The 10563-nt window shown below is 35.6% G+C and overlaps 1 protein-coding gene across 5 annotated transcripts; it reads right to left on the reverse strand.

Moving 5' to 3' along the window:
* Nucleotides 1-286: 286 nt before the first annotated feature.
* On the reverse strand, nucleotides 287-9780 carry LOC115963661 (putative disease resistance protein RGA1). 5 transcript variants are annotated; one of them, XM_031082753.1, is made up of 12 exons: nucleotides 6044-9780; nucleotides 5831-5927; nucleotides 5643-5705; nucleotides 5083-5153; nucleotides 4810-4945; nucleotides 4077-4219; nucleotides 3946-3983; nucleotides 3049-3832; nucleotides 2732-2851; nucleotides 1128-1773; nucleotides 495-592; nucleotides 287-411 (listed from the first exon to the last, which is right to left on the reverse strand). In XM_031082753.1, exons 1-2 carry the CDS (start codon nucleotides 9555-9557, stop codon nucleotides 5911-5913), a joined length of 3531 nt encoding a protein of 1176 aa, XP_030938613.1. In that variant the 5' UTR covers nucleotides 9558-9780; the 3' UTR covers nucleotides 287-411; nucleotides 495-592; nucleotides 1128-1773; nucleotides 2732-2851; nucleotides 3049-3832; nucleotides 3946-3983; nucleotides 4077-4219; nucleotides 4810-4945; nucleotides 5083-5153; nucleotides 5643-5705; nucleotides 5831-5910. The 5 variants fall into 5 exon arrangements, with proteins under 5 accessions (XP_030938613.1, XP_030938610.1, XP_030938611.1 ...); XM_031082750.1 differs by lacking the exon at nucleotides 2732-2851 and adding an exon at nucleotides 4390-4477; XM_031082751.1 differs by lacking the exons at nucleotides 287-411; nucleotides 495-592; nucleotides 1128-1773; ... (1 more) ...; nucleotides 3049-3832; nucleotides 3946-3983 and adding an exon at nucleotides 4390-4477 and having other exon boundaries at nucleotides 4186-4219; nucleotides 5079-5153.
* Nucleotides 9781-10563: the final 783 nt, after the last annotated feature.

Below are 10563 nucleotides of genomic sequence, written 5' to 3' on the forward strand. Positions count from 1 at the left end.
CTAGATTTTATTTTATTTTTGGATAATCAGGCAGAAATTTCATTGAAACCAAGCTGAAAACCAACAACACAAATACAACAACAAGTCTGAACCAGCAGACAAAGCACTAAGACAATTACAACTCAGGACCACAAAAGAATGACATTTTAGTACCCTACAGCAGTAATACATATACTTTTTCTAACATATTTCAAGAAAAAGAAAATTCAAAAATTGAAACCTAATCTATGAGAAAAGATTTAATTAGGTTAGGAAAGAGATAGTTACCATTCTTTTTCTTAGCATCTGCATAATTTTTGTACCAAGTAGATTTAGAAAAACATGCACTACTAATAAACTCTTGTCTGCTGTATTATCAATTATTCTCAGGCTTTTGCATATAGAACCCAATAACTAATAAACTCCCCATACCTGAAACCAAAGGGAAAAGCTAAGAGAGAATTAATCTGGTACTTAATAAATTTGAAGGGAACTGAGAATGGAGATGTATGCACCTGTAGACACACGGGTTAAATGAGCTAATTCCAGCAGCATGGTTGCAAGATTTGATTCTCCCTGCAGTATTACCTTGATATCACCTTGAGCCAAATTCCTATTTAAACAATAGTTGAAGCACATCAAATACATCATCTCATCAAAGCAATTTGAGATACAAAGATACAATATATTAGAAAGAAGAAAAAGATGAAGGAAAAGTCACGTTTTTTTTTTTCCTTAATATGCGAAAGTTATAAATTAAAGATCTAAAATCCTAAGAGCAGATAAAGGGTTAAAAAAATCAAAAGGAAATGAGATAATACAAGTGAGTTCAGTCTAATAAGCCTTGGTATCCATTCCAACATCCCATGACAACAAAGAGAGGAAGTTCGTGTTTAAAAGTATTAATCTTTCTCATTTAGGTGAACAGTCTCACCTTCACCTAGAAAGACAACTTCTGCGCAAAAAAGAATTTACCTATATAACATAATTGGAAATATTTTATGAAAAAATGAAGAAAAAGGTCCCATTTGTGCAAAGACATTATAATTTTACTTTGGAACTCAAATTGTTGATAATAATATTGCTAAAAAAATGAAGAAGAGAAAGATAAATTAAAAAGAGAAGGTAGAAAGTAATATTTTTTCTACCATATTTGTGGGCAGTCCAGCACAAAGCTGGGTTGGATTTCAGCTGAAATGCAATTGACAAGGCACCTTTGTAGTCCTTGACAGTTCTCCTAGCAGTTTCCCAGATTTGGAAGGGAAGTGATGAGGTTGACTCATGTACCATTTGATTCCGGTTGTACCAAATAGGCCAGGCTGTGACAAAAAGAGTTTCCAAGTCTTGAGTGGTGCCATTGGTGATGAACTGAAGTGCTAGATCAATAAAATCCCCAGAATTTGTCTCCTAATCCACTAGACAGTTTAGCCAATTGCTCCACACCTCTTTGGCAGTGTCACAGTGTATGAGGGCATGCAGAGTATTTTCAGGGCACAAGTCACACACAGGGCAAATACCATCTGTGCTTACTCCTCTGGTTCTTAGGAAATGCATAGTGGGGAGGGCATTCATGCAGGCACGCCAGGCGAAGATTCTGATCTTTGCTGGGATGTTGAGGAGCCACATCCTTTTCCAGAGAGGGGAGCGAGGATCATCTCTTGAGCTTTCACCCTCATTAAATGGATGAATGATTGGAAGTGCTACATAGTAAGGCGCTTTTGACAGAGAATTCACCTTTCTTGTTTCCAATCCATATGATTTGATCATCTGGGAGGGTGTAGTTGAGAGGGATGTCTGATGCATGCATAATAATACTTAGAAACAAATACAAGCATGACAAGCAAAAATTTACAAACTTAATGTACTAGAATACAAACGCAACTGTTCAACCATTACTAATTCAGATACATAGGCTCACATCTCACAGGACTCATGAGTTTATTTACATACTTTGTCAAAGCAATTATCCATGTATCTCAATGCAAGTATGGAATTAGAAAGCACTACATCACCTTATACATGGGTTATCATTTACTCTACACTTCTCATCATATTAGCACGTGAAATGGAACAAATCAAGAATAGATATTAGTACATAAACTGACAACAAGAAGTCATATGGAATGACAAACAATCTACAAGTAAATCAGGTCTTAAAGAGGTGAAAGAAGAAACAAGGGGGAAATGACAAAAAGGACTCTAGAGAGAGAAATTAGGATATTGTATGAGTTGCCTCCTTGGATAGTTCACTAAAGGAAGCTATGGATTGTTGTGGGAACTGCCCACATGAATGTACATGATAAAAGCTTGAAAGTGCACGCATTAAAATGATGCATCAAGTCCTATTGCTAATATCTACTGATGCATCAAGTTCTGCTGCTAATATCTCTATAGAAAGGATTGCTTCACAAAACAATAGTGCTAAGTATATTATTTAGTCTGTTATATTAAAAGATTTTTGGATCTCTAGTTTTATAATATATGATAATTAGTGTTATGAAACATATGCCAGAGATTTTCTTTTTCTTTTTCTTTTCCAAGCAACCTATTATTCAAAAATTGATAGTGAGAAAAATATAGTAGTTTGCTGTTTCGATAACATATAGGAATATTTTCCATTTTATTTGAATTTATCAACTGATTTTAAAAAATTGAGCTGTGTTTTCAAATAAGACCAAGCTACAAGAGAAAATTGCAAGTCATTATTATTATGATTGTGATTTGAAGATATAACAGCAAGCTAGGTGCTTACATATAAAAAGGATTTGAAACAGCAAAATTCCTATACAATGAGCTAATTCCAGCAGCATGGTTGCAAGAATTAATTCTCCCTGCAATATTACCTCTATATCACCTTGAGCCAAATTTTACTCTGTTTAAACAATATTTGAAGCACATCAAATACATCATGTCATCAACACAATTTAAGATACAAAGATGCAATTTATTAGAATGAAGAAAACGTTGAAGGAAAAGTCACAAGTTTTTTATTAAAATGCAAAAGTCATAAATAAAAGATTGAAGATCCTAGGACCAGATAAAGGGAAAAAAAGGAAATGAGAAAAATACCAGTGAGTTCAGTCAAATAAGCCTTGGTATCCAATCCAACATCCCGCGAACAAAAAGAGAGGAAGTTCATGTTTAAAAGAATCGATCTTACTCATTTAGGTGAATAGTCTTGCCTTCACCTTGAAATCCAACTTCTGCCCAGAAAAGAATTTACTTATATAACATAATTGAAAATTTTTATGAAAAATGAAGAAAAAGGGACCAATTTGTGTAAAGACCTTATAATTTTACTTTGGAACTCAAATTGCAGGAAATAAAATCATTTATTCTCTTCTGTCTGATAGCTGTTGTTGTCTAGTATTCAATTTGAAAGCCATTAGAAAGGTTATGAACTCCTGTCCTCAAGAATAGAAGGTGCTAGATTTTATTTTATTTTATTTTTGGATAATCAGGCAGAAATTTCATTGAAACCAAGCCAAAAACTAGCAACTCATATACAACAGCAAATCTGAAGCAGCAATACAAATACACCAGAAAGCCTGAACCTATCTGACAGAGCACTAAACAAAAAATTCCAACAAGGTGTTAGATTTATGTGATATTTCACAGGTGCCATATCTCTAATATAACTCCATGGTATGCTAAGCAACCTTAAGAAATTAATCCAAAGATGAAAGAAATGCCTTCTTTATTAAATAACGGAACTCTCCAAGCAACCCTTGTTCAACGAAGTCTTACTGGTTGAGAAGTCCAAAAATCATTCACCATGAAATTAAGCTATCCTTAAAAGCAGATAATACTTTGAGTGGTAACACCAAGCTATATAGCTTTCATCCATGGTAACCTATCAGACCGAAGTTTGAGAAATAAAAAGGTGAATAAGTGAGTGAATAAGTTTTCCACCATATTTCAAAAAAGGAAAAAAGTTTTGAGAGGAAATGAGGATCCATAGCTAACCTCAAAACTTGGGAATAATGCTTTGTTGATGATGTTGCCTATCATATTGCAAGAAAAAAAAAATTAAAACCCAAAAATTGAAGACAAACCTATGAGGAAAGATTTAATGTGGTAAGGAATGAGATAGTTACCATTATTTTCTTCTTGTTTGTGTGTAAACTTCGCATGGTCTAGTTTGGAAAAAAACATGCACTTTTAAATTCTTGCCTGCTTTAGTATTCATTTCTCCTCAGGTTTTTGCATATAGAGCCCAATAAATGATAAACTCATCAACCTGAAACCAAAGGGTAAATTTAACAGTGAACGAGATTAGTATCTGAGAAATTTGGTTCTGTAGTATACTAACTGTATATTTGGACCTTGTCTTTTTGTTTGATAAAATACTTACTTATATACTGATAAAAAAAAAACAGTACTTGAGAAATTTGGAGGGATATGAGAAACCTGTATACACACTGGAGCTAAATCCTTCCAAAATAAATTTCAATCTCTGGGATGTGAGCAGCTTAATGCACTAGTGACCTATTTCCTCCTACATTTTTCAAATAAATTCATATTATTTTGGTTCATAGGAATTAAATTCCTCCTCTTCCCCTTCCTTTCCCATTCAATAGATAAAGCTAAAATGTCTCAAAAAAAGCACTATGATGCAAACACATCTTGTTTGCTAAACAAACTGGTGAAATAGCTCCCACATTACTAGGGGAAGTATCATTGGATATTTAGAGGGAAAAAAAAAAAAGACATACAAAAATTATACCTAGAAAGAGAATTAGACAGTAGAAGTAAGAGTTGGAAATATAAAATACTAAAATATACAAAAGCAGTACTTAAACCATTACGATTTTAGATAAGTAGGCTTACCTTTCATAGGAGTCTTGAGGCTATATGCAAACTGTATGAAAGCAATCATCTCTGTATCTCAATGTACTTTGAGATCAAAAGCACTACATCACTTATACATGGGGCCCTATATTTATTCTCTACTTCTTGTCTGGTGCTGATGCATGTGAAATACAGTAAAACAAGAATTGATGTTAGTATCTGAAGATGCAAAGATGTGAAAGAAGAAACAAAAGAAGTAAGGACAAAGGACACTTGAGAGAGAGGTTAGGATATTGTATATGAGTTACCTACACTGATAAATCACTTGAGAAAGCCACATATTGTTGTTGAAAGCTAGCTATATAAATGTACATGATAAAAGCCTGCAGCACTTGCATTAAAATGATGCATCAGGTTCTACTGTTACTATCAGTAGAAAAACTAGCTATAAAAAAATAAAAAATAAAAACAAGGATTTGTCTTGACTGCAGAATTTAGTCTGTAATGACAATAAAAATAATGAATCGGTGCTTGATCTCTATGAAGTATATTTAGTGTTATAATTTATAAAACAGGTCAGTGGTAGAATTCATGTTTTTTTTAGCTCAAACCAGACAACAATATTAAAATCAACAAACTGAGAAAACTTAGATAGTTCGATGTTTCGGTAACATATAGTAACATTTTCCTTCTAAATATCAACTTATCAAAAGCTATATTTCAAAATAAAACCATGATGCATGAAAATTATATTTTGCTACAAAGCGTGATCCCATAGTGATTTAACTTAGATAACAAATTGTGATCAATGGCATTATTTGTAGACATAACAGAAAATTGGAAGCTTATATATTTAAAAAGGAATTGAATACCTGTACAATGAGCTGAATCCTATGGCAAGGTTGCCCAGTTCAATTCTCCTAGTAATATTGACTCTGTTTACACAATGGGTAATGAAAGAAAGTTCACATTAATTTTTTTCCAAAACATAATTTAAAAAATGAGAATATTATAAGCAGATAAAGGGGGAAAAGGCAAAAGAAAAGAAAGGAGATAGTACCAGTGAGTGAGTTGTTGTGTTGTTGAACAATTGCAGCACCCAAAAGCTTTAATTAAGTCCCAATTCTGACAAGCAGGTTTCTATGGTTCTTCTTCATCTGAAATTTAATCACCAAGAAATACAGCCGTTGAGAGAGAACAATGGAGAAGAAGAATTGTGCATTTGGATTTTTTTTAATCGAAGGTTGGGAATAAAATGGTGACTTTTACATACCTGGCTCTTCTTCTTGCCGAGACAGATCTCCTTCCAAATTGGGAATGTGAAAAATTTTATGCCAATCTTCCCCGATTAGCTTCTTGCATCTTTCCAGTAAGATGGGACATGCTCTAATGTACAGTGTTTGCAAAGAGGTAAGGGCACCGATTCCTTCTGGCAATGATTTCAAATAAGGGCAATCCCAAATTTGTAGTGCTTGCAAAGAGGTAAGGGCACCGATTCGTTCTGGCAATGATTCCAAATTAGGGCATTCCCTAATTTGAAGAGATTGAAGAGATATAAGTTTGCAGATCCACTCCGGTATAGCTCTCAAACTAGGACACTGCGAAATTCTGAGTATTTGTAGAGCGCTGACATATTGAAGCCCCGTTGGGAGAGAGACCAACTTCGGAAGTTTATAGAATTGCAAAGAGAGAAGGGTCCTAAGTCCTTGCCATTCCATCTTATCCCAATCATTGGATAAATCAACCACCTCAGAGTTCCAAACATACAGATTTTGAAGTGCCGTAAGATATCGAATGCCTTGAGGAAGAGGACATTTGACTAGATATAGAGTACGGAGAGAGATGAGACTTAGTAGGCACTCCTGTGGCAAAGCTTCATCTATTTCCATGTAACTTAATTTGGAGAGAGGGGCAACAATTGTAGAAGAAGAAGAAGAAGCAATTGATGGTAGATTCCCTGAAGAAGTCTTGTTGTTTATCATCATCCTCTCCCATGACTGCTTCAAGCTACACCCATATAGCCTCAAACTTTCGAGATATGGAAACAAAGGAAAGGAAGTCAGCCGAGGGCAATCCCTAATGTATAAGTCGGAAAGACGAGGAAATGAAGGAAGAGAATCCCTCCTTCCCCGCCACCATCCCTTTAAATTAGGGCATTTATCAATTTCAAGTGTCTCCAAAGATGGGTAGAATAAAGAATCACTGTTATCTCTCTCTGAATCTGATATGTGCTTTAAACAATCCAATTTGGACAAATGGATAATTTTGAGAGAAGGCAATTGGTCCAACGGTGGAAGATATTGGCTTTTTTTACATGAAATTAAATTAAATCGGACAAGATTTGTGAGGGACTGAAACCAATGTGGAAATCTCACTCCCCCGTACCGCTTTAAACTCAATGCTTTGAGATTTATATGTGGTTGCAAGGCTTCCAGTGACATGTCTTCGTAACCAGGACCCGCCTCATCAATGTCTTCTTCTACCCAATTTAAGTACAAGCTATCAAGACGTTGCTTCTCTTTCAAATTTGCATCCTTATACTCTAATGCGGCATCTTTACCGTGTTTGAGATTTTCAATTGATAGATTTCCTCTTAGCTCATTTAGCCTGTTAAGTTCTTTCAATTCACCGTTACTCCTAGGCATTGAATCAATCCTACCCTTAATCATCACAAATCTTGACAATGTTTGTAGATTAGTCAATTGGCCCAGTCCATTTGGCATATGAGTCAAACCCAAACATTCATCAATCCCAAGAAACCTGAGGTTGACTAATTTGTTAATATCTCTTGGCAATTCTTGAAGGTTTTCACACTCAGAGAGTTTAAGTGTTTGCAAATTGTACAACTTGACAATAGAATTAGGAAGCATCTCAATGTGTCCATTCTTAGAAAGATCAAGATATCTTAGATAATTCAAGTTTTGGATAGAACTTGGAATTGTTTTAATCCCCGTGTTATGCAAATCCAACAACCGTATAAACTTAAAACTTGCCACAATTACACTAGAAATTGAATCATTTGATCTTATGGTATCATAATTTTGTTGACATGGCAAAAGAAATGTCTTTATCCTTCTTGCGCTATATAATGAGATCGGAATCTCTGATTTTGAGTACAACATATCCCCAAATGACACATGACGAGTTTTCTTGTCAATTACATTCTCTTTTGAATAAATAGTGGTGCTCTCTGATCCCGTTACTTGTATTGCTATATCATGCATGAGATCATGTATTTTGAATTTTGAAATATTGCCAAGTTTATCTTGTTCAACTTCATGAAAGAACGATCTCCTAAGTAAATCCATAAAATACTCATGACCAACATCTTCTGGACATTGCTTTTCATCATACAACGTGATGAACCCTTGCGCCATCCACATATAAATCAAACTTGATTTGTCAATTATGTAATTCTTTGGAAATAGACTACAATAAGCAAAGCATTGCTTTAAATATGATGGGAGAAGATCATAACTCAACTTTATTGTTGGTAAAATATCACTTTCATTCTGAGATATTTTTAAAAATCCATTTTTGAATAATAACCACTCTTTTTCAGATTTTTGAAAATACAGCATACCTCCTATTGTTCTTATTGCAAGCGGAACTCCTACACACATTTTTAAAATTTCCTTCCCAATTTCTGCAAAGCTTGCATTCTTTGGCTCTTCCCCCTCTTTAAACGCCATCTTCTTAAATAAAGACAAAGACTGTTGATCATCTAAACCCTTTAACTTGTATGGTTGCTTAGATTGTGTAATCTCTGCCACTTTTTCACTACGTGTAGTCAACAATATTCCACTGCCTCTTGTGCCACCCTTCAAAATAGCTTTCAAGCTAGACCATTTTTCACGCTCCTCATTCCACATATCATCCACCACATGCAACTCATTCCACACATTATCCAACACAAGCAAGTATCTTTTTCCATTAATTTCTTTGTGAACATCATTGACTAAAGTGTTCATTTCAAGGCCTTTTTGTTTCTTATTTTGTATACATTCCAAGATTTTCTCAACAATTATCTTCACATCAAAATCATCAGAGACACATACCCACAATTTTAGCTCAAAATGGCTCTTGATTTCTTCATCATTGAAGACAAGTTGAGCAACTGTGGTCTTTCCTAGTCCTCCGATACCAAGTATCGGAAGGACAGAAACATTCTCCTCCAAATTGGGATCCAACAGAGATCCAATAATGGCCTTCTTATCCTCCTCCCTTCCAATAACATCTTCAGCACACAACAGAGATCCAATAATGGCCTTCTTATCCTCCTCCCTTCCAATAAAATCTTCAGCACTTACAATGGAATAAGTCCGCAGTCTTGCCTCATAACTGACTAGGCTGACTTGTTTCTCCTCAGAAGGCTCTTCTAAATAAAACCTCCTATCTGCTGCGACGGCATCCAGCCTATACCTCATGGCCTTAAACTTCTGACCCATTTTATGACCATATGCAAACGTGTTAGATGAAAAGAAGATGCGTACCTTTTTGGCCTTCTTGTTCCGGGTCATCAGTTCCCATCGTAAAGCCTCAGTTGAGATTTCATCCAGTAAGTCATCCGCATCAAGTATGACATCCTTAAGCCCCTTCAGCCATTGTTTCACGTGATGGTTGTTTTGCTTCTTCTCTGCATCCCTTAGCACAGCACTGATTGTCGAAACAGTCACCACGAATTTTTTTATCTCGTCATTGACGCCCCAGATGAGCGGAATCTCTGCTAACTTGCCCGCTCTCCCGATGATTCGCTTAGCAACGTCGAACAGAGCTCCTTCCGCCATTTCTTAATTATTGAGAATTGAATGAACGCTAATCTTGTGAGAACTGAGAACTGGAAGGTAAGAGTAAAACTAGAACAATCTGTGACAGTGGGATGGACTATTCAGGTGGAATAAAAGAAAAGACCCTGCTTTTTGAGTGCTTCGATCGACGAAAGTAATAATTTAGTTCCCCAACTTGCATCAATGATTCAAATTTCAAAGCAGGCAAAACACCCATTGGCCCTCAGCACCGAAAGAAAAACGTGTGGACCACAAAGTGTTACCTCTCCACTCTCCTACTTTTTGTTTTGAGTGCTTGGATGATGGTAAAACACGTAGTTGTGGAGTACAACGATGTGAACAAAACATGCAACTTTCCCTAAACTTGCATCGATCATTAATTAAAGCAACCGTGTGTACCACAAAGGCACAAAGTGTTTCCCTTCCGCTCTTCACCATTATTTATTTTATTTGCGTAGGTAAAATCAACCTAAATCTATTTATTCACCTAAATTTATCCACTTAAATGAAATCCAAATTTACCTAATTATTAATTAAATTAAATAGGTATTATCCAATTAAACCCAATTAATATTGACAGAAATGACGATTCTACATCCCACTGAAGAAGATAATATTAATGACGAAGGAATCATCCATGACGAGGTCATCAGAAACAACGAAGAAAGCCATCATCACTGACGAAGGCAGGAAGTCATTCAATACAGTCAATCAATGACCTGAGCAGTTACTAAATCGACCAAGCAGACCGTTTGGAGCCTCTTAAAAGTCTCATTACTGGACCAGGGGCGTTACTTCAAAGAGCATTAACAGCCCCAACGGCTAGCCCCTAAAGCCTCAGGTATAAAGCTTTCATACAATCAACGGAAGGGATATATGCAAAAATACTCTGAAAGTACATTCTGTTTTCTTTACTGTGTTTGATTATTATTCTAACTTTGGCATCGGAGACTTTGTGGCAGGCACCACACCGGTGGCCCTCATCGAGCAAACCTTCACATTCCAC

The sequence above is a fragment of the Quercus lobata genome, chromosome 10, assembly GCF_001633185.2.
Source record: "Quercus lobata isolate SW786 chromosome 10, ValleyOak3.0 Primary Assembly, whole genome shotgun sequence".
Classification (NCBI taxonomy): domain Eukaryota; kingdom Viridiplantae; phylum Streptophyta; class Magnoliopsida; order Fagales; family Fagaceae; genus Quercus; species Quercus lobata.